Consider the following 24,487-nt stretch of genomic DNA (forward strand, 5'->3'; position numbering starts at 1 on the left):
TTATTTTAATTACACCAGAAATATCAGTCTTGGCATATTTATTTAAATAAATCAGTAGTAATCACATATCGCTTTGTAGTGTTAATTACACATACATTACTTACAAATGCACAACGAGAGAACTGGAAATATTATTGTATGTTTGTTATTACCTTCAAAAGATTAAAAAGAAAAATCATGTATATTTTAAAAATCAACGCATGTAAATCTGTATCAATATACTTTGTGTGAACAAAGAAAAAAAATACATAGCCTTAAATAAGCCTGTAACGTGACTTTATAAAAAAATGAAGGAACCAGTAATTAAAAAAGAAAGCATATTTATTTTCCAGCCTTCTCATCAAACGCACCTTCGTCGCATCAATTCAATCGTCGTGAAAATCAACAGCGAGTATAAAAATTCTACAAAGTGGAGATCCGAATTAAAATAGATCTCAGTTACAGAGGCGATTCTTACGACGATCGAATCTTCCTTTTGTACATGACAATTGCATCGAATCCTAGCACGACACACTCTGACCCCTAATTAGGATAAAAAATCACACCTCAGTCTGTGATACAACTGTTTCGTGGTAGTACTAATCAATAGCAATTATAAGGCAGATATCTAAGATTTTTATATTTATTTTCTTTCCTTTCGTATATGCGTGTATGTTCATGTGTATATTCTTATCGTTATTTACTTTCTATTTCAGCTCTGTACATTTGATACACTGTCGTGCAAAAGACGGTACGAACAACTAACGATAGCAATTGTTTACTATATGTTACTGTTTCTTATACATATTTTTCCCTTACAAAGATTTTGCATACTTTGCGTTTCGATTATTGACGATGAAGCAAACTAAAATAAACAATCGTATAAAACGTAACTGGTATCATTTAACGTTTGTTATCGCGACGGAACAGAAATGTTCGTTTCTGTTGGGTAGTACATACATAAGTGTGTTAACGAAATTAAAAAATATTATCTAAACAATTGTAGGCATATCACATTTCACTGCATTACATACACACGTAGAGTCGATTCAGCATCATTAATAATACCGATATTTGTGTTATTAAGAACAATATTAGTCGAGGACGATACATTAAACATAAAAAAGGCCTTACAATAGGCATATTAAATATCAGTTATATTCATGTTCGAAGTGAAAATTTTGCTACTGGGCAGTAAAGTACCTATGGAATAGGTATGGTTTTCATAAAAATGTGGATTTGAAGTTAAAACTAGACCTTGTTAGTCGCTTTTCTTTTCGTATAGTATTTTTCACGAGAGAATAGTACCATTTCGCGCAGCTCCACTAAATAAAAAATTCCCCCACCATAATTTACTTCCCATTGCATCCACCATATACACGGTGGACAAAATATACTAATATAGGAACGGCTTATTATACAGGGTGATTCTCTCGCAGCGCAACACAATAACCGTCCCGCACAATGGAACCCTGCTGTGTTTGCGGGGAAAAAGACCCAGGGGCCATATCGCCGGATCCAAGACTGCTTCTGTGTGTGTTTATGGCTGAGACGAAGACAAGAAACGGTATAGCATAAACGGAATATTGTGTTGCGCTGCAAGAGAATCACCCTGTACATAGGACAGAGGTAGTGAATCATAATTCACAAGGTTATGATCACCGGATATACTTACTGCCCAGCGTGGCAGAACCAATCAGAGCCAACACGCGCAAACAAAACCAAAATTCGTTCATGCGATGGTACTACTCTCTCGTGAAAAATACTATAGCTTGAGAAAACATTTCGAACGAACGGAATTCCTCTTGTATCTTCCGTTGTTCACATGTGTTCGATAAGAAAATATTATTCAGTGGTTTAAAAAGCTTCAATAATTCATTAATTGAACACACATACTGGTATTTTTTCCTCGGACATCATACATGTTATATATATACATTTTCGTTTTAAGAAAACTTTCTAGTTAAGATTCAAGCATACCGGATATACTAAAATCTCATTGCGTTGTACACACAAACATAAATATTCATAAAATTAACAGATTCTTCCTTTTCCTCTGTTTCGTTTACTGTTTACCTCTGTTAATCCTTACTATTGCACATTGCACATTTTCTTTCACACTCTCTCCGTTTAATGATGCAGATATCACTGTAACTTAACTCGTACCGTATATACACTGTATGCACGCATATATCGTTAAACACATTTGGGTGATACTGCAGTGGGTGATCAAATTATTAGAGCCACCCGCATAAATTGATGATTTTACAGAAATATCATTAATTAAATGAAAACCGAGTTAAACGGAGTTTTTATTATTTTCTTATGATGTATTGATACTTGTAAAATTATGATACACAGTTGAAAAAAAGTGAAAATTCTTGACTGGCCTAGAAATTCTTCGGACCTCAACCCCATCGAAAATTTGTGGAAATATTATTAGTAATAAATGTCAATTGATTGAACGTTTGATAGAAGTATGGGCTAGAAATAAAGCAATCAAAATGAATTGCTTAAAATGCATCGAAAGTATGCCGAAAAGAATCGAGGCAGTAATTGCAGCAAAAGGCGGCGTTACGAAATACTAACACACATGTGTAAATATAATCTTTTAAATGTATTGTTTATTTTTATAAGTATTTTTTTGTGTATTAATAGCGGAGAATTATTGATTAAAAGTTACACAATGTAAAAACCTTAAAATTGTGGCTCTATTTCTACACAAACACGATAAACCCATTTTTCATACCATGGCTCTAATAATTTGATCACCCACTGTATATGAATAAGAAGGCAGATACTTATAGGACAGCTTCTCAGAACGGAAGTCATTAAAGACAGTATAATGCAAAGTCTGCCTGTATTTTTTTCTCTCCTCGTTGAGAAGTCAAGAAACCACCTTCTGTCCACTGTACAAAAATATACAATGGACAGAAAGCATTCTGGCCTTTCTTTTTTTCTTAGAAATAAACATACTTCTATGCCACTTGAACTTAATTCTTAGGCCACAGAAGCCTTCTTCGATGATGGTCCAAGTAAATACACTTTGTTCACAAATATCACTGGTGTACTCACTCTTTGTTAGAAACTTCTGCACATAGTTTTGATGCCAGGATATTCCTCGTGCGCTGGATTCAAATCGACAAAACCAAGCTTACTGTAAAACTCGTGAGACTCTTTATCAGTGATTGACATTGTAGTGTGTACACCAAAGGAACCTGAAGAAACAAATAAAAATTCAGATCATCTTTTAAATAATTAACAATTTTAAAAGACTTACCATTTGCTCTCAAAGCGGCAAGTATACAAGTAATTAATCTTTTAGGGACAGATTGGTCCATAACATTTGGCAACACAGCACAATACAGCTTCGACGGATGTTGCCTGCACAATTGTTCAGGTACATCCGGTACGAACGAATGGAAATATCGTATGGAATCCTACAAAAAGTTTCAAACATTAGCAGATTATAAACGTGCAATGAAATAATTTAAAACACAAGTACCTGGATATCGTGTGGTAAATTACTTATATTGTCATCTAACGGATACTTCATCCGCAATTCAGGAATCCAAGAAGCTGCTAATTTCTGATAATGAGATTTCACATTTAAGGCAGCTAGTGCATAACCTACCACACCGCTCTCATCTTCAACAATCATACACAGTTCCGGACTCAAAGTTAAGAAACCTCCAACTAATCTGCAATTTAAATTTCAACATTGACAATTAACTATGTAAAGAAAAGATTCACTTCTCAACAGGATTCTTCTTTCTTACCTATCTGCAACTGCAGAAGATGCCATACAGCCACATACTTTATTGCATACAGAATACACTGCGTGTTCATCGCTTGTTAAGTAAGGCCTAATTGTATAGATTTTACTAGTGGGCACTTCTGGTGCTTTGTAAACAAATAAATCATTACCACTGTCCACTGGAATTAATCTCTGCGAAATAACATTTTACATTGTTTTTTGTTTTCAACTTATTTTTACTATAAAAGAAATGTTGCGTATAAACACACCTGTAGATCAGCTGTAAGACCTCCACGGAACACCCATGGTTCTTGTTCTCCGCTCATAAAAGTTTCTTTCCAGCCATTCGAGAACCCTATCCCAAAACACAGTACACAGCCTTAATAAACGACGAAATACGAAAAGTTGTATACGCGCGCGATTATGCAGTTTGTAAAATTTATTAAATGGCCACCACTGCTCTGAACACTAATTTGGCTTAAATTTGTAACATGCATAAATAAACTTCGATTGATGGTGCTTCAATTATCCTCATCTCGTTCAACTATCAAATTCCTTATATCATTTATACAGATGAGAATATCGTATTACCAGATAAAGAAATCCATCGATCGAAAAAGAAACTACGGTGCACCATTTCATTAACGAATAAAACTATTTAAACCAATCACTCATACGTGTACAGAATGATTGTTAAATAAAAGCAAATCAAAATATCAGAAAATGTGTCGCATCGAAGATAATAATAATACAATAGACTGAACAAATTATGATAAAAAATTATAATGGAAATTGATTTGAAAAAATGTTGCACCTAAGTTCGCGCAATAAGACTGCTGAGATAGTGGAAAGGATGGGATTGATGGAATGGTAATCCAGTTTGCCAAAATGCGCCTGAAATAAAACTCCTATTACTCCTGAAAAGAATACAGTTTCTGGAACTAAAAGAAATTAGTACAGGCAAGTTGGCAAAAGGAGGTTGTATCATTGGTCATCCACAATATACAAAAGATGCTTTCAAAAAACAGTTTTAGGATATATACTTCTTTCACATAACTAATAAATTATACAATATAAAATAAGCGTACAGGATACAACTTCTGTTAGTTGTGTTTGACCAGTATAATATTTAGGATAAGCGCTTCACATTTTAAAAGATTGTTTTAACTTTGCCAATTTTGTCAAAACTGTGGATGGACATACTTTGCGTGCAAAAATTATTAAAGTCACTTATGTTTATTTTCAATAAGGCGGTAAAACACATTGTATACGCTTTATACGGATAATTAAATGAAATACAATTAGAAATAAATTGCACGAAACAAAATAAAAATCAGTGTATTTAAAATTTTTGTAAAATAAAAAAGTATGTCCATCTCTCTTCTACGCGCCAATCTTTTGCTTATGTTCATTATAATAGTTTACCACAAAGCTTCAAACGTAATTTGAAATGATATAATCACACTTTCGCTAGTTTGAAGCTTTGTTAGTCGCGCGCTTTTTGTTGGATTACTCAGTCTGGTGAATATCGCATACATGTGTAGCTTCCCTGGGTAAACGTAGTCATCGTCGACGGGAATCTGCCAAACGCTATCAACAAGACAGAAAACACAGAAATGCACGTTAGTCAATGAATTGAAGCTGTATTGTTCCTCATACACTTATACTTCTGGCAAAAATTATTCGCTGCAAATATGATCCCCTCTCTTTCCAACATTATATTTTTACCTATACACATTATCAAAATAATTGTATGCTTTGGATGCAACGAATACATTTCTGCCAAACATTGTCTGTGAAAGAAAGTCAACCAATATGTTAATAGCTGGCACAAGGTTATTTAAAACGTAATATTTGTTCAGGTCCACATAGATGCTGTTAAATACTTTCCCAGAAAGTGTCTGCTACACAAAATTTGTTCGCTGACTATTGCGTCAGAAAGCCACATCAATTCTCCTTATTCTCATTATATAAATTACATAAATTGAATATACACATGTACGTATTAACATAGTTTCTTGGAAAAAAGTACAAATTATTGTTAGAGAATATCAATTAAAACAAAATGAAAATGAGAAATGCTGTGACATTCTTTATTCACTACTAGAATTATAAATAGGAAGCCGTTAGTCGACAAATAAGAAAATCATTTTCTAAAGAATAGTATACATTAAAAAATAAAGAGGTTTCACTGATTAATTCAATCTCGTGAATGACTTATTGTGTTTCAGTTTTGTGCAATTGTATAATGCAATTATGGTTTGTAGTTTCAAGAATCAAATATTTGTAATTGCATTTGTTAATGAGAATAATTGATTTAATGTATATTTTTTGATCTACTCTAATATTGACTTACGGCAACCCTACTGGTTCATTTTCGCGCGCCACATAGTACATTTGATTCTAAAGCGCAGAAACAAATGTACATACGCAATTTCATAGATATGCGATTTATGAAATTTTTTAATTCCATCTATTACTGATGTATGTTCATAGGCTAATGATTATAAAATTATTGAAGTACTTAAATCAACAGTATTTATTCATAGCTACTATAAAATAATATTTTTCTAAATGTTGTTCTACTTTAATATCACTATTATATCAATAATGATTATAAACTTTTTATATTTTTAAAGGTATTTGTAAAATACTTGCGAAGCATTTATAGTAGTACATAGTTTTAATTTTTATATATATTACATATGTAATTAAGTTAACAAATTTAATGGATTTACAAGTTAACAAAACATCAGTAAATTTTGGAATTAGTAATTTGTTTTTTAAATGTTGTTGTATGTCATTTTACAAGGAAGTGTATGTAGTGTGATATATAATGTAAATTATTAAATGAATTCAAAAAATAATGCTGCTCAGTACTATTTTAGTATATTAAAATTTGTTGAAATTTTGAAAATCATAAATTTTCGTTAGTGGCGATGAAACATACATTTCATATTCAAAAACACATCTTTCTTGTAAAAAGACAAAATCAGTGGATTAAAAAAAACGAATAGAATATTACACTTACCAATACTCGAGACACTTTTGTTCTGAAATATAAGTATAGGCAATAAATTATAGAACTTCTGAGAAAAATCGATAACAGCACTCATCTGTAGCACAACAAATACAACTTTCTACTTGACACGACAGTATAAAAATTAAATAAAAAATAAAAATCAGTAATATTTTTGAACGTTTTATGTATTGCAGTAACACGAATAATTTTTTTACTGTGATCATTGTACCAGCATACTAGCATTTTGAATGAACTTTCTTTGTATATTTTACATTACTATTTTTACTTTTACTTTAATAATACTTAAGAAACACTATGATTACTGTGATGATCTAAATAATTTCAATACAATTTTCTACATAATTTACAGTATTTTCTTCATTCTTTTTGTGAAACATATTTATCATGTAAACAAAATGTAACTTACCCAACCATTTCACATAACTGTTTAACAGAGACACGACTCCTCTCATGTCCCACACATATGAATACAGATCATATAACAACTCACGATTGTTACAATATGTAAGTCGCTGAAATAGTCTATTTACAGCGTTACACATATCATTTAATTTAGCTGCGCGTGCATGCCATTCTTCGATCTAAAAATTTGCATTAAATTAACATTTATACTTGCAATTTATTTTAATATGTAGGAAGTACCACATACGTCAGATTGAGATGTAGTTTCATCTCCTTTCGGTTTCCTCATAACAAGATGAGCGTTGCTCTTTAACCAGTTAAATTCTTGTAACAACTGGATGCCTTGACCACCGTGTTCAAACGGTAAATAAAACAGATCACATAGCAGAGAAAGATCTTCAGGCGTCAGTCTCTTATCAACATCGGGAGATTCTTGATCACCATTGTCACCACTGTCATGATTTTCACTATCGTTTTCAACGATCATTTGAGTACCATTTACTGCAGGAGAACTACCATCCACTTCCACTTGCATACTACCGGATGCGTCGCTACATGTCTATAAAAGAATACTTAAGAATTATACATATTTCACATACAGTGAGTGGCAAAAGTAAGTAGACACTGTTCAAAATAGAATACCTTGGTTAAAATTGGACTAAATAACTTGAGGCTTTTTGAGAAGCTATAAAAATTAATTCTCTAACATATGTATTTTCATCGTTTTAAAAAATTACAATTTGTTGAAATCGTGAAAAAAAATAGTGAATGGTAATTTTTCAATTTTTTAATGCGAGTCTATGATTTAAAATTTAGAGTCAAAAATTTAAAATATGTCTTTCGCAGATTCAGATAAGTTATGTGTATGCTGAAAATTTCATCGAGATATACATATTTTAAATTTTTATTATAGGCATATAAAAAAGGTAAAAAATTATCATCCACTATTTTTTTTCACGATTTCAACAAATTATAATCTTTTAAAATGATGAAAATACATATTTCAGAGAATTAATTTTTATAGCTTCTCAAAAAGCCTGAAGTTATTTAGTCCAATTTTAACCGAGGTATTCTATTTTGAACAGTGTCTACTCACTTTTGCCTCTCACTGTATACTGTTACTGGTAAAAAGACTTACTGAAATATTTTCTACCATAGCATCATCCTCTGTTTGAATCTTCGCTGTGTGAGCCGGGGAGTTATTCGGAGTTGTGTTACAATCCATTGGCTCCATGGACGACAATGTATTTGAACTCGTTACATTTTCCACGGCAGAAGAAATTGATGGAATAATGGGCTCGCTGATAACTGTTGTATCTGATACCAAAGAATTCATAACAGGACCAGAAGAAGGCTGCACATAATTGTCAGCGCTTGGAACGGTTGAACAGACTTCAGCCAATGCCTGAAGGTGATTGGAGTTAGTTACTGGTGCGGGAGTCGAGGGAACAGTAGTCGTCGTTGTCGCTGTAAGGCTCATACAGGTATTCACGGAAGGAATTATTGGAATCGGGATCGTGGGTGCCACACATGGCTGTGGTTTCGCTATGACACCCCATACATTGCGTTTTTTGTTAAATTCCAGTAACCAATCGTTAATGGCATTTTTTAAAGCGTGTCGAGGATGATATATATTTGGAGACATCGTTGAAGGTATGTCCTCGAGCACTCCGTCCTCTGTTTCAGTTTCCAACTTTATGTCAGCAGATACAGTATCATCTGTAAAGTAGACGATCATGAGAGTAAACAACAAAATAATAGAAACGTAATATTTTATATAACTAGAAGTAAATGCCTACTCAAACTCAAATCCCTTTTCCCATCAACATTACATCTGCTCCACTGAGCCAAAGTATGAATTGCTATGAAATTTGCTCCGTATTCACAGTTGGGGTTTGTTAGAACTCCTCTTAACTTAGGAATCAGATCAGGAGACCTGCCTGAATATGGTCCTAGGAATACTCTTTTCTGATCATAATCATTAGCATGTAAATTATCCCATATGACCGGTGGCCTCCTCAAAACCTCTGTAATTTCTTCGATGGATTCAACAGTTAAAAGTCTAGATATTACTTTGGGGCCAGTCCACATTATATCGATTTCTTGAGCTAATTTACTCCCCAATGTGTTAAGATATTCCGAAGATGCTACATTCGGCATTGCCCTAGTTGCACAGTACTGTGTTGGACACAACAGGAATCTGGGTTGACCGAGGTGTTGAAAAATATCATTCGTTACAGAAACCTATTAAAGAAATGATCGAAATTAATTATGCATAAAATATATGATAGCTAATACATTATTTTACAATTGAATTATTCACATACTTGTGCGTGAGCAAAAGATTGAAATACTTCTTTATCAGCTTCGCTCATTTCGGGTTCTATGTCATCAAATAATAATGCAAACGCAGTGCAACCGAATTGGCTAACTTGTTCCAGTTTTCTTTTTAATATGGTCACTTCTTTTGAGCTCGAATAAGTAATATCCAAGCCAGGAGACAGCGCATAATAGAATGTAATACCACACTCTCTGGCAGCTGTTATAAGTCCTGTTAAATGTTCTGCTTCTTCGACTGTGTACAAATCTCTCCAATACGCACGATGCTTGTAATCATCTTTTGGCGCATACAAATACGAATCCATCCCCCATTTTTTTAATCTGAAAATTATTTAATAGAACAATATGAGATAATGTCTTTGATACTGCATTCGCAGTTGCTTAGAATCAATGTGAAATACTAGCTTTTGAAACAGATCCTTTCTTTGTTCAGTGGTCCACGGCCGACCGTAAAAACCTGCAAGAACAAAATATGTTTTATCAGAGGAATACTGGGTATTATGATGAATAATGCAAGTGAACTATTGTGTATTCCAATCATTCTCTCTCCTACATGAAATAATCGCGAATGATGACCAAATATGTGTACTACATGTCGCAAGACAACCGTTCATGTACCTTCAACAACGCCACAGATGAAATTTCCATTTTTCGTATTCAAATTTGCGGCCCCATTTGTCTCCGCCATTGCGGATTACAGGAGGCACGTTTGTTTAGTATCGAAGTAGAAAAATGGCTAGAGTTGCCGAGTGCAAAAGGCTACCGTTTTTTGAAAGAACGCAAAGGGAGACGTGTGAACGCTGTCTTCCTGAGAAGCACAATCCTACTGCACGAACGTCACGACAGCATTACTTATTTTCTTGAGAGCAAAAGAGTTTACTCGGGACCCGTACACCTCCGAAGGAATAAAAACCTCGTCTCCTATGTATCTGACAAGCTGCACCCGCTGTCCTGATCGATACTGAACGATTTCTCGATCCATCGACTCTATGCAGAACGATTAACGGAACGTTTCGCTGGATTGTGGCGACATCTGGAACTTGAATAGAAGGTGTACTTCAAGATGAGAAGGTGGGACTGCCGCTGATATTGTGTCGCGTAATTATTTAAACAATAACTGGATTTGTCAAATGTTCAAGCTCGTTCTAATCTTCAAATGTAAGTTAACTTAATGATATATGATAATCTGTTGTAATGTATTTAACTACTGTTTGATTTAACAGTTATTCCATTTTGTATTGGAATCCGAACTTCGTGCGCCCGTAGTCTGTGCATCAAGATTCGAATTTCGCGTTCAAAGTTCAGAAAAACATAGTTTAGGTATATAAAATTTACTTCTTTAAGTTAATCGTGAGTATTTATCAAGCAGGGGAAAATGCAGATCAAATTAGATATTTTTGATTTCAGGCGGAAAATTTGATTGGGGATGACTCATAATATACCAGACCAAGTCCCAGCATGCACTACAAGATGTCGTCACGCATACTCCACGTGCCCGTAGTTGAATCGTTACGAAGAGTTTGTAATTTCAAAACTAGCAGCGATGTGAAATTCAGAATTAGGTAAGCAATTTAGTATTCCGATTTTTATAAATAATCGTGTATTTTGTTTTTCTAATCAAGAAAATATAATATAAGATTAGTTGCATAATAACAGTTCAATAACCGTAGTTTTAAAAGTAACTCATGTTACTAGAAATATAAATGGATATTATAAAACAAATTGATATTGCACAGTACATACTTATTTTAAACATCAGTATCGTATCCAACGGTACCAACATAATAAAATTTATATATAAATACTGAAACTAAACTTAAGAGGCTACGAGTAAAATTCGCTCTATATATTCACCATGCTATTATCAGCGGCATCGATTAAACGTATTCAATGTATACGTGATTTCGGTATCGTATAACCTCAGTGTTAGCTCGTACTGCAGGAAACGCCACATAAAGCATAGTCTTGTTATACTCGTTTGCACACGCAACGAACATTTAAATACGTACTCTCAGGTGCAAAAGTATGAAGCAAAGATTAATGAATAAAAAGAATAGGTAGAGAAAGATTGTTACATCAATAACAATTTAATATGTAGAGCAGAATAAAAATAGGAAGGGCTAGATAAAATAAATAAATTAAATAAAAATTTTAAATATATTTCTTTTAATATGGTACTTTTTTAATCAAAAGTCTCTATGATTTAAATTATACATTGTTACCAGATTTAGTTAAGGGTATAATTTAGGAGTACATATAAATATTAAAACATCTGCAATTCCCTGATTATTTAATTAATTTATAGAAGCGACTGTTGTTAATATACCAAATTTTGTAATACAAAATTTTTTAATGTAATTATTCATATTTATGCCTGTGTGTATAAAATAAATAAATCAAATTGAAATGAAATGAAATTGTGGAGGAACTGGAAGTATAGTAGGCGGTGGATGACGATGTTCAGAAGATTCAACCCCCGAAAAAGCGTCAGGTAGGGGAGAACGATAGAACATCGTCCGAAAAGCGTAAGTTCGGCGGTTCAGGCATGCGCGTTCCCTCGGAATCGAAGGGGGCAAGGAGTTGCTTGACGCGAGCACCCCGAGACGGCGCGGCAATCGTGGCTGGCAATAGGGGTGGTAAGTTTTTTTATTTGTCGAGCCTCGGGTGGTGGGGGGATTGTCGAAGGGGCGGGTATGGCCCGTGGTCGTAACGACGGAGCCGTATCAGTGTGAGGCCGGCTATCAGCCGCCTAACATCGAGGTTGGGGTTACGTTTGTACACGTAACACGGCTGCTGCCGCAGGCACCCACACACACACATTTGCGTCACCCGTGCACGGATCCTCGCGGATTCTCTCGTCGTGTCTACGACGAGCATAGAGATCTGCGAACTGTTCACGTGGGGAATCCTTTCTGGCCGTCGACGGGTGGGCAGCTTTTCTCCATGCAGTATGCGTCGTAATCGATAAGGACGGTAGCGGGGCGCGTGTATGGGGGATCGTCTTAAAGGAAACGTCGCGCCCTACGAGTATGTCGAAATGAATGAAATACGAAAGGTTGAGAGAGGGAGAGATAGATAGAGAGAGATAGAGAGAGGAAGAGGAAAAAAGAGGGAGCAAGCGATGCGTGTGAGGTGAGGTTGTGCGTGAGAGGGTGATAAGGAGGAACGCAAGGAACGGTGCTTTGTCGAGGTTAAGGGAAAATCCTGACTAAAAGGGCGCTCGGGAGGGGGCGGCGGAAGGGTGGAAGAATCTCGCGCGCGTGTGGTTTAACGGAAAGAAACAATCGGGATCGGATATTCCGCAAAGGGGAACCGTGTTCGATTCATCGTAACGTGTCTCTATTTTCGTTTGACAGCCGCAGGATCAGCGGTGCCCACGAGTCGAGAGGGACAACCGGCCCCGGAAGAGTCGAGTGCCGACAGAGAGTGAACGGGTAGGGAGGACGGGAAAGGAGCGGACGGTGGTGTCGTCGGGTAAGGAAACAGCGGAACGTAAACGGGTCACGCGAGCCGTGTTATCAGTGTGTCTCTCTCGTGCACTTGCGAAAATAATCGAGATATATCGTCGGTGAGTGCAGAGTATCGAGGGTAATTAACCAGTCACGGGATTACCGTGGTAATAATGGCTGGTCGCGATTGACTGAGAGAGGGAAATTGTGTTTGCGCGGCCACTGGTTGTACTACTGGCTACATCTACTGCCGAGCAACGCGACAGGACGACAAAGGAGGACGAAGATAGAAATCGTGGAAGGTACGAGGAGTAAGAGAGAAGGAGATACCTGGTAGATTAAAGCGGCGGGATCGCAATCGAAGGAAATCAGATGTCGTTAGCGGAACGTTTGGGAGAACCCGGAACGAATGTGCATCGTTAACGACGTAGCGGCGTTCGTGTGAGGGACGGCAACAACGAAACGAGCAGTCGTAGGCGTCGTGTTCATTTTCGATACGGAGGTGAATAGAGTCGATGAGGATTGCGAGGAAGACTACGAGGAGCGGATCGAGTCGAAGAGTGTCATCTACCAGCGAAGGGGCACGCGTCCAGACGACGGTCAGATGATTTTCGATCGATCGATTGACGGTCGCACGGTATCGAGACCATCGCGCCACCGAGTTCTGTTACGTCTCTAGACTGCCATGCCGTCGTACTGCCGTCGGAGATGCGCACCGACGACCAGCGATGACGATACTTAGCTGAGATGTGTCGCTTCTCGCTGGATCAAAGGGGAGAACGATCAGTCGCCACGACATCTGGACCTTGCGAACGATGCTCTTCCGTTTTCAAAGGAGACTGAGCGTACGGTGATCAGAAGCGATTAGACAGCAAGGGAGAGGGTGAAAAAGGATGGCTCTTCGATACTCGTGCGCGGCTCGACCGAACGCTAGGAATCCTGTAACAGCGACGAAACGAAGAAAGCAGCAAGTACACGAGTCGTGGCAAGGGACGAATGCGACCCGTCTCCCGCGTCTGTCAACCGTGCCTCGATTCTGAGGAACGTGGCGGAGGGTTTTTATGTGACGAGGGAGAGGATTCGGCACATTGCTCGTCGGCCGCACGTGCGCATTGATGGTCGATAGCGAAACTCCTTTCACAGCCAGATATACCCGGAATAATCCTGTGCTTTCTCTCATGAATTTTTGTGTCGAACAGGTGCGAGGTAGAGGGGGGTAGCCACGCTAGCCAACACGCGAGAACACGCGCAATCCGTCCTAGAAGGAGCGTAACGAGAGCGGTGCTCGGAGTCCTGCGATAGAACAGCCAACCGTGGTGTTGAAAGAAGAGCAATCGGGGTGACTAGTTGTACCAATCCTGTGCAACGTGTTGAGAGAAAAGAGAGGGAGTGATAAAGGAAGAAGATGAAGAGAAGGGAATGCCTGGTATACGAGGCGGTGTGATCCGTTTCGAGCGAGCAACAGCAGCAGCACATGCTACGGGGATCCGTATCAATTCGCGACTGTGATCTTTAAGCTTAAGGTTTAAAACAAATATTCAATGAAAGCAACTGAATAAGAAGAAGCAGCAAAGGTGAATAAGAAAGACCGATAGGGGGAGTAATTATATAAATAATTAACTTAAATGATAGAAAAACTAAATCGTCCATTGCGATGCTAAGATGTATTAACGGAGGATTAAGGTGAACACGTGCGCTCAAGGAGATGGGTGTGAATGAAAGGGGGCGCGACACAGAGTGTGCCAGGCTGAAATGCGAGTGTAATTAATGGAAACGATGGTCGATCGCGGGGCATGCGTCGGATCTACAAACTGTGATACACACCGATAACCGCAACGGGAAGAGTCTGATGTTTGATCACTGACGTCGAATCGCGTGTACCGACCTGTCGACCAACAAAGTGACATGAATCGCCGGTTTGGAAACGCATTATCCATCAGCTGGTGATTCTGGTACCAAGGTACGTCCCTTGGCCTTTGTGCGAGCTTGAGAATTCATTGGCTGATTGAAACCTGTCCGTCGAGTCTTCTCTTATGAAACTTTCCAGTCGACCTTACCATTGCGAGCGTGTAAATCATAATAATTGATTAAACATGAAGAGTCGTTAACTTTCCAAAGGTTTTTTCTTTACGCGTCGATGGATAATTCAAATTAGACATAGTCGGATGGAATCTTTGAGCGGAGAGATTCGACGGACTTGGCGAGAAAATTAATTAGCGATTGCTTTTGAACTTTTGCAATCGAATGTTTCTTCCTCTTTTTTAATTTATTTAATTTAAGTTTCTTTTTTTTTATTTAATATTTGTATCGTCCTTGACTTTGTTCCCGCGCAATCGTTGCAAATGAGGCACGCAGCTAGGAAAATGTCTCTGCAACGAGAGACGCGAACCTGCACGACATTCGTATCGTAATACCTTTTGATGAACGATAAAAAACACGTGTACAGAGTAACTGTCGCGGGGAAATCACGCGAAACTTGCGCTGCACGAGATTCACTAAACGGCTGTGCTTATTTAGAAATGGAAAACATCGATTCGAACGATTCAATGTAATTTCATACATGCGATATTAAACGGTCGTTTAAATTCTTTTCGCTTCGACTTTGCGCCTTTTTTGCATTCCATAATTACAATCTACGTCATTTATTTGATAACTGTTTAGTTTTGATAAACTAGTTATTATTTATCAGATAGAAATTTTAGCGTATTGAATGAATTTGAAAAAAAATTTGCAATATTAAACAGTCCTTTAAATTCTTTTCGCTTCGAGTTTGCGCCTTTTTTAATTCCATAATTACAATCTACTTCATTTATAGTAAAATTAAACATTTGATAATTGTTTAGTTTTGATAAATTAATTATTATTTATCAGATAGAAATTTTAGTGTATTGAATGAGTTTAAAAAAAAATTTACAATATTAAATAGTCGTTTAAATTCTTTTCGCTTCGAGTTTGCGCTTTTTAATTCCATAATTACAATGTACTTTAATTGTAGGAAAACAAACATTTGATAATTGTTTAGTTTTGATAAATTAATTATTATTTACCAGATAAGCGTATTGAATGAGTTTTAAAAAAAAGGGAAACAGATCAGGGACAGTAAAGTTTGCAATTGATTTAGAAAAACAGGCAGTTTTTCTCAATACTACTGCCGCAGGTGGTAAGCATCCACATAATGAAATTTAAGGAGGAAGAATTCGTCGACAACTTAATTTGTAGAGTAGACTTCCGGCAAGTGAAACGTCCGGGTTGGAAACCTTCTCAGTAATTCGATTCATCGATTCTTTCTCTATACGGCACAATCTTTTACAGAATAAGAAAATACTTTATTTTGTTGTTATTGCGTTTGAGTCGTTATCATTTTCTAAATTTCCAATTGTATTAGAATGCAACATTTTATATATAATTAATTACATTTGAAAATGTTCAATTCTATATAGTCTTAAATTTATCATCAATCTCATTAAAAAATTACCATCGTTTCAGTGAATCGAACCGAGACCAGCGAACGATAATTTGGATCCAGCGACTGATTCCCCGGCGCACGAGGATCGGTCATCATCCATGTAAAGAAAGCTGACGGTCCCAGAGGAGAGTCCAGGGGACGATCGAGCCAGCGGGAGAAAGCTGGTGAAGGTGAATCAGTCGGTAGGAGGCAAGGAGAGAGAGAGCGAGAGATAGCGTAGAGAAGCGTCGCTAGAGCAGTCACCAGACAGCGTGTACCACCCCCTGACCAAGGGGGGTGGGACAGAAAGACCGTCAGCGTGGGTGCCGGTGCTACAGGGGCGCGCCTGGCCCGTCGGCTCGCCCGCAGATTAGCACGCCGGTTAGCGGCTAGCTCGGGCCCGTTTCGGCGTACCGGCCTGGCGACCTCCGGGGGCCTCATGTCGGCGGCGGTGGCCGTGGCGGCCACGGGGGAGCAGTCCGCTCCCCCAACGGCCGCGCCACGCCATGCCACGCCGAACGGAAGCGTGAACGGATCGACGTCGAGTTCGAATCGCAAGAACAGAGCCACGTCTATGAGGAGTCTTCATCGACGCGTCTCTCACCCGTAAGTGATTCCTTTATTCTATTTATTTATCTTTCTTGCTTATATTCGTAATGCTTATGTTCGTCACGGATGGGATCGAGATTTTAATTTTTGTAGTTGAAATCTTTGATCGCCGAGGGTTCTTAGGTGTAACAGGTCTCCTTGTGGAGGTGTACACTTAGGTGCAATGTAGGCTTTTTTTGATTATGAGTAAATATGTAGGGGGGAACCATCCATCATTTTTCTTTAAGAGAACTCTAAGAGAATCTTATTTTAATAGACTGGAGCTCTTTTTACAAGCATAGTAGGTAATTTTATGTATCTAATTGCAATACTATTGGAATGTTGAAAGCTTTTTTAGGAAGGAAGAGTTCTAAGGGTAAAAATTAAAACTTCAACATATGCCCTTATGGAAATTTCTTGGGAGGTCTGAATATTAATGTACACTCAGGTGCAATGTAGGCTTTTTTTGATTATGAGAAATGTGCAGGGGCGGAACCATCCATCTTCTCTTTAGGAGAACCTTGAGAGAATCATATTTTAATAAACTGGAGAACCGTTTTTACAAGCATAGTAGGTAATTTTATGAAACTAATTGCAATGCTATTGGAATGTTGAAAGTTTTTCTTGGAAGGGAGAGTTCTAAGGGTCAAAGTTAAAACTTCAACACGTGCCCTTATGGAAATTTCTTGAAAGGTCTGAATATTAATGTACACTCAGGTGCAACGTAGGCTTCTTTTGATTAAGAATAAATGTGCAGGGAGGAACCGTGCACCATTTGTCTTTTAAAAAACCGTGGGAGAACCTCATTCTAATAGACTGGAGCTCTTTTTAGAAGCATAGTAGCTAATTTTTATGAAACTAAGTGTAATACTATTGAAATGTTGAAAGTTTTTCTCAGAAGGGAGACAGTTCTAAACCTCAAAATTAGAGCCTCAACACGTGCCCTTATGAAGTTTTCTTGTAAAGGTCTCATTATGTGCAACGTAGATTTATTTTGATTAAGAGTAAATGTGCAGGCGGGAATCCTCCATTATTTCTTTTTAGTAGAACCCTGAGAGAATCTTATTCTAATAGATTAGAGAACCCTTTTTACAAACATGGTAGCTAATTTCATGAAACTAATTGCAATACTATTGAAACGTTGAAAGTTTTTTTCCCAGAAGGAAACAGTTTACATTAAAAAGGCTTGAAGAGTTCTAAACCCGAAATCTCTTGTTCGAGCATAAACATTTGTTGACGTTTAGAATTGATCGATTCGATGGAGCAATTGTCTGGTGAAAATCCGGATTCGAATAGCAGTCTCGGTAATCCGTTCGCTTCTTTTTTTCTCGACGGATTGAAGACAGGGAAATGGTAGAGGAGAGGTTTCAATGGTTTAACGCCGACTAATTTCCTGTATTCGAACTTTTCCTGCGACCAAGATCCCAGAGGCTTTTGTAAACGAGATTTCTCTAGTTAAGGCTGTTAAGGACTCCAGTTATGAAACTGTTCTGTCATTCTGTTCACGGTAAAATACACTTTCCCTTTCATAAACGTAACATTGATTTTAAAACGTCTTCACTGTTTGAAATCGAAGGAAACATTTAATATTTAAACAATTTAACGAGTAATTTGCAATATTATCAATAAACGTATGAAGCTTCTGTTAAATTAAATAATTTTTGCTCGAAACGAGTTCGAAAATGATGCACACATGAAGAGTTAGGGGAGTATGCAATTTCCAGTGCGTTGGTGTCGGGCATGTCTGACTATGCGTTCACCGCTTTCCCTTACTCTCTTCTACTCCCGCCTTCTAGTAGTATAGGTCAACCATATCTGGTTATATTCCATCATAACTTCTGATACGTGGGTTAATTTTGAAACAGCTATCAGGGAAAGTTATTCAAGTTAACAGAAACGTTACAAATATCAATTAAAACGTATCAGACGAAACTTGAATTGTTATTTGCTCCGTTAGAAATTATTTTTATATCTTTCATTTTATTTAACATTTTGACAACCGGTATCATTTCTTACTTTGATAATATTTTTAACTATACTTTTGTTTATTGTATTTTACATCAATTATAATTAGAAAATGATATATATATATATAAAATTACAGAAGTTAGTGCTATAGATTTCAATGTCAATCTGAATTTATTCAACACTTTCACAACTTGTATCATCGTCGATTCACCTTTTCCTCGTCGGTCTATGAAAGAATTTATTTATAAAGATTCCAGACGAATATCGAGCCTTTTGGGAATGACTCTCTCAATACCGGTTTCCCTCCCCCCGGTATTGTGCATTATGTCTGTTAGAAGACGAGTCGAGTTCTCCATTCATGGAAATTTCGTTTTATTCAAGGGGCGGCGTTATCGCGCATCTTTCAAGGCGCTTCTAATGCCGTTTGCCATTATACGTTCTCGATCCCATCCGTAGATGGTAGCTGGCACGTAGTTGTGACGTTCAACCCTTTGACGCTCGAGAAACTGACGATTATTCGAGCTGGGAGCCGGTAACGAAGGCAGAACTTGAATTCGAAGTTTCATTTTCGCCCGAAAGGCAACCATCAGCTCGGCCCTGTTTCGCAGAGGATCGATCTTTTGTTTGCTTCCTTTATTCTTTAAAAATTCGTTTCGGAATAAATATATTTATTCGGGCAAGATTTTTTAAACGAATCATTCACGAGACGACCATGTTACGAGTGTAATTAAGGGTTGAACGTTCCCTTAAATAGAAAAACTTCCATTTAAATGGGGAACGATCGATCTCGGGAAAGCTCCGAGAATCGTTCTCCGGTTTTTATACGCACGAATGAGATCCGTTTTGCTACCAACTAGCGATTTCAATCATTTATTTTCGCGAATCTCGATGCGATTTTTCATAGATCATCGCTTCTTATCTCCCCTGTTATATGATTGAGAAAATCATTTCCCAGGATTTTTTACTGTACATTTTTATTAAACAATGGAGGAAGGGGATACGATGATGGTAGAAAGACCACGTGTGGTCAGACTATTATTAAATAATTAGGATACATGTGTGGGGAAGCAAGTAGAATAGAACGGTATGTGGTCAGACAATTATCATGTAAGAATACGTTGCTGTCTGTTGGAACAAGTTGGTGCATATGAAATGTTAGATTTTCGCTGGGAATAACAAAAGCCTGATTTCGTTTATTAATAGAATTTTAAATAAAGCTCTATCAGCTTAAAAATATTTTATTCCAATAGGTTTTTAAGGCATAAATGCCATTTTTTTAAAAGTCCGAGTTTTTAGATTTTATAAACATTGCTATGGAATTTTTAACCTCCTTTTTAATGATTAAAATGCTTACTTTTTAAAAAATTATCTAAATGTTTGAAGAAGTGATAATTCATCAGGGTTATCTGGCGAATAGGAAGATAAATAGACAGAAAGTGACTAAATAAGTAGAACAAATCCACGTGTTCCTGTGCAAGTAGAACAGGACCGTATGTGGTCAGACAAGAAAGAAATAAGTAGTTCAAGTCAATGGGTAACAAAACAAGTAGAATAGGATTGTGTAAGGTCAAGAAAGAAAAAAATAAGTAGTTTAGGTCAATGGGTGATAATAGAATGATAATGTAATAGAATCATTAATGGTCAGGCAGTGATTAAATAAACAGATTAAATGCACCTGTTCCTACGTGAGTAGAAGAGGACTGTATATAGTCAGACGTGGAAGAAATAAGTATTTGAGGCCAATGGGTGATAAAAACAAGTAGAATAGGATTTATACGATTAGTTAAAAAAAGAAATAAGTGATTCAAGTCAATGAGTGACCAAACAAGTAGAACAGGACTGTGTATGTTCAGGCAGTGATTAAAGAAACAGATTAAATTACACCTGTTCCTATGTGAGTAGAATAGGACTGTATATAGTCAGACAAGGAAGAAATAAATATTTAAAGTCATTGGGCGATAAAAACAAGTAGAATAGTATCTATACGATTAGTTACAAAAGAAATAAGCGATTTAAGTTAATGAGTGACCAAACAAGTAGAAGAGGACCGTATATGTTCAGACAGTGATTAAATAAGTAGAATAAATCCACCTGTTCCTACGTAAGTAGAAGAGGACCGTATATGATCAGACAAGGCAAAATAAGTAGTTCAAGTCAATGGCTGATCGAACAAGTAGAATAGGACCGTGTATGATCAGGCAGCGATTAAATAAGTAGAATAACCCTACTGGTTCCTATATCAGACAAGGAAAAATAAGTAGTTCAATTCAATGTGAAATAAAACAAGTAGAACAAAACAGTTTATGGCCGGACAAGTAATTCTTCTGCATTCTGTGTTATAACAATCTTCTTAATTCAACCATTCCCCGCTGCATCATTAAACTTAAAAAGAAAAGGAGAATCTAAGGCGTCCACGTGGCCGCTGAATTGCCCACGATCCTCTTGAATAGAACCGACGACGCGAGATTAAATATTCACGTTTTTTTCTTTCTTTCTCTCTCTCGTCGCGGTCGTTCACTGTTTCCTTTTACACGTTCACCCGAGTCTCCTCCGTTTTTATCCGTGGTCCGTGCATTGTTAGACGCTCCGGGGAGCGATGCACGCTCGTTCCCGGCAAATAGGCTGGCAAACGCGGCGCGTTTATCAGCGCGGTGAAAACAAACCCTCTTGCGTCAACAAAGTTGCTCGCACGTTTCATCCGCCTTTGAACAAGGCGAAACAGACCGATGAAGCGCGACCCGCCTCGAAACGATTAGGGGATCCAACCGCGCCGCGTCAGCCGTGAAAGAAGTCGATACAGAGCGTTATTACTCGTTACCGTACGAGTGAAATTAATTGATGCCCAGACGGGAGTGAAATTTTCTCTGTACGAACAATGTAGTAACAAGGTTCGAAGCTGCTCGCATGAACGCGAGTTAACGACGAGAAAATTCAGCGATCAGGTGTTCTCTGTAAACTTTAATCGCCATTAACCGTTAACCAAAGTCAATTACCAGCAGCTGAAAGGACGTGACTTCGTGTAACAGCCGGGGGGGAATAACGGTTAACAGGTTGCGAGTACAATTTCCATGCCGTTTTAACGACGTCGATTAATTTCAGCGATAAAACATGGAAACGTCTCTGTCCGAGGCGCGTAGGATTGTTCGCGGGAACGGCGAATTCACGGAATCGGTTCATCCTTCGTGGAAATCGATCGAGCCACGCGGTTTTGGCGAACGACACGGTTACGTAATCGTCGAAAAAGGCGGCGACGCTTACTCGATACCGTCTCCCTTTTTCCTCGCCGATCGTCCAGATTTCGGCCGGCTTAAAAATACTCCGGCAGACCGAATGCAGAACGAAATTGTAGCCCCGGGCTGGATTCGCACTTGCTCGTGTCATCGGGAACCCTTTGTTCCGTACTTGATACGCTTTATCACGGCTATGCAAATATCCTTGCGTTAAATGACGCGTCAAATCCGCGTCGAGCTGCTCCATTAACGCCGTCGAAACTTCTGAACGGCGTCTTACTCGCGAAAAATTGCACACTGGACGAGAGGCGTTCGCGGACGACACTGGGAAGCGCCTACTCGTTGCGTGGGCGTTTAGAGGGATTCGTGGTAATTTCTTTTTCTCGGATTCTGGGAGTATCGCGGAGGTGGTAATTATTTGGATCGTGATTCCTCGAATAAAGTAGAGGAAAGGGTGGTATTCTGACTCTGCTAGGAATTTCGTCTCTTTGGTTTCTCTTCTTTTTGCCTTGAATTTTTGTCACAAATAACTTTATTAGTTCTTTTACATTTTAAGGAAATTTTGAAATAATTTAAATTATGAGCTAAGGACCATTTCTCTTTTTATTTTTCGAGAAGGGGAATGCAATTATGCATCATAGGGGACAAATAATATCTCGTTTTTTCGGGATTTGATGGCAGTTAATACTCATCAATAAATTCCATCCCCTTTTTTAAAGGCACTTGATCGGAACTGTTTTTCATAATATTTTGGCCTGGGCCTCTTCGCCTACGTCCACAAAGGGTTGCGCGCCACCGACGCTCTTCACGCACCCCTCGGGAACGATTCGTAAGGACCTGCCTCGACTCCCGAGGGGAAGAATGCATTTCTTACAATTTCCTTCTTTTTTCCTCTAATGATTTCACCCTTCGACCACTTGTTTTCGTTTTGGACCATCAGTCGGACAATATTGTCCGGAGCGAATGGTTCATTCGCCCCGAGGACGATATTAAATTATCCGATAAATAGAATATATATTGGAAAAATTGCAGTGTTTTTAGAGTAACAACAAAAATGTTTCGTCTATAAATCGATATCTCTGAAACGCGAAGAATTACCACAAATATTTGGTCTGTATAAAGGGCAGTTATTTTCAGAAGCGAGTTTCTACGAATGCAAATACTAGCGTTGCGATTTGCGAATTTCACGTGAAATTTTCCGGCATCGATTCTCGTCGCGGTACACGCTGAAAAAGCGAGGAAAAATATGAAACACGGAATGTCGTTGCAATTTCGTCTCGTAATTCATTCGAATAATTTTCCGTCACTCTACGGAGAACGACGGATTAATAACAACGCGACCGTTAAGCAAGGGCTGAATGAAAAGCAGAGATTACAATGAAACGTCTCCCCGGAATCAAAAGGCGTCCAGAACAAACGCGATCTTGCAGCTATTAATTCTGCGTTTATCGTCGAGCACTATAATACACGCGGTTCGTTCGTTAAACGTAAAGTTAGTTAATTAGCACGTTCTATTTTCTTCCGTCTAGCATCGAATCTTGAGAATAAATAATGGAAATTTAAGCGTTCTTAAGAATTTTAACTAACTACGAGAAGAATGGCTTAACGTATACAGTTATTCATCCTTCTTATAAAACAGTAGAAGATAAAATATAATGCGTTTCATTCATAATAAACTATCGTTCTATTTAGAACAAAACGTATTCGGGTTGCGAAAGATAATTATATTTTATTATATAGCAGTAGAGCCTCGGTCAATCTTGACCCACATTTATAATATGTATACACGGGCATTAATCTGAAGTTAAATGTACAATTTTTAAAGGAACAGTGTAAAATTTAGAGTAAAATATAAAAATTGTCCGCCACCTTGGGGCTTTCTCCCTGGTCCGCCGCGCCGTCTTGGGGGTCTCTTCCTGGTCCGCCGTTCAAGGGTTAACAAACGCATTATATTATATTTCTTACCTTTTTAGGAAAAGGGTTAATCATTGAATATGGGTCAAGTACAGAATAAAATAAGAATTATGGTGGCTTTCTCCATAATCCGCTGTCTTGGGGCTCTCTCCATGGTCTCCATGGTATAAGAAAGGAAAAATAGTCGTGGAATGAGAGAAATTAAAAAAAAGATAGTTATACCCTATTTTTATGATAATTTCTTCTCGAAAAATGTACTTCACTAAAAATACTTGCTTGAATTCCAAGGATTAAGGTATAGAACTACGTTCCCTGGAATTAAAATAGAAGTTATTAAAAACTTGTTGATTTATATTAAAACGTGAATTACAT

The 24,487-nt window shown here is 37.7% G+C and overlaps 1 protein-coding gene and 1 long non-coding RNA gene across 4 annotated transcripts in view; one reads left to right on the top strand and one right to left on the bottom strand.

Moving 5' to 3' along the window:
* Positions 1-21: 21 nt before the first annotated feature.
* LOC114878167 (protein O-GlcNAcase) lies at positions 22-10,490 on the bottom strand. Of its 3 annotated transcripts, none has more exons than XM_029191650.2 (13): positions 10,140-10,490; positions 9,927-9,978; positions 9,509-9,842; positions 8,981-9,425; positions 8,335-8,900; positions 7,429-7,740; positions 7,186-7,360; positions 5,273-5,326; positions 4,006-4,091; positions 3,759-3,928; positions 3,485-3,680; positions 3,260-3,419; positions 22-3,197 (listed from the first exon to the last, which is right to left on the bottom strand). In XM_029191650.2, the coding sequence occupies exons 1-13, from the start codon at positions 10,207-10,209 to the stop codon at positions 3,061-3,063; spliced, it is 2,757 nt and encodes a 918-aa protein (XP_029047483.2). In that variant the 5' UTR covers positions 10,210-10,490; the 3' UTR covers positions 22-3,060. The 3 variants fall into 3 exon arrangements, with proteins under 3 accessions (XP_029047483.2, XP_029047482.2, XP_029047484.2); XM_029191649.2 differs by having other exon boundaries at positions 8,320-8,900; XM_029191651.2 differs by lacking the exon at positions 5,273-5,326 and having other exon boundaries at positions 8,320-8,900.
* Positions 10,491-12,269: 1,779 nt separating this feature from the next.
* The window catches only part of LOC123988018, a 40,050-nt gene continuing 27,832 nt past the window's right edge, over positions 12,270-24,487 (top strand). The window contains exons 1-3 of the long non-coding RNA XR_006829585.1: positions 12,270-12,447; positions 12,878-14,930; positions 16,457-17,021. This is a non-coding gene — a long non-coding RNA (uncharacterized LOC123988018). The remainder of the gene's footprint in view (positions 12,448-12,877; positions 14,931-16,456; positions 17,022-24,487) is intronic.

Source organism: Osmia bicornis, chromosome 8 (genome assembly GCF_907164935.1).
Source record: "Osmia bicornis bicornis chromosome 8, iOsmBic2.1, whole genome shotgun sequence".
Taxonomy (NCBI): Eukaryota; Metazoa; Arthropoda; class Insecta; order Hymenoptera; family Megachilidae; genus Osmia; species Osmia bicornis.

Coding starts and splice junctions, on each gene's coding strand:
- LOC114878167 (XM_029191649.2), bottom strand. CDS start 10,209: ATGGCGGAGACAAATGGGGCCGCAAATTTGAATACGAAAAATGGAAAT. Junction 9,426..9,508: donor AATCTTTTGCTCACGCACAA/GTATGTGAATAA, acceptor TTTCTTTAATAG/GTTTCTGTAACGAATGATAT. Junction 7,361..7,428: donor AAACTACATCTCAATCTGAC/GTATGTGGTACT, acceptor GCAAATTTTTAG/ATCGAAGAATGGCATGCACG.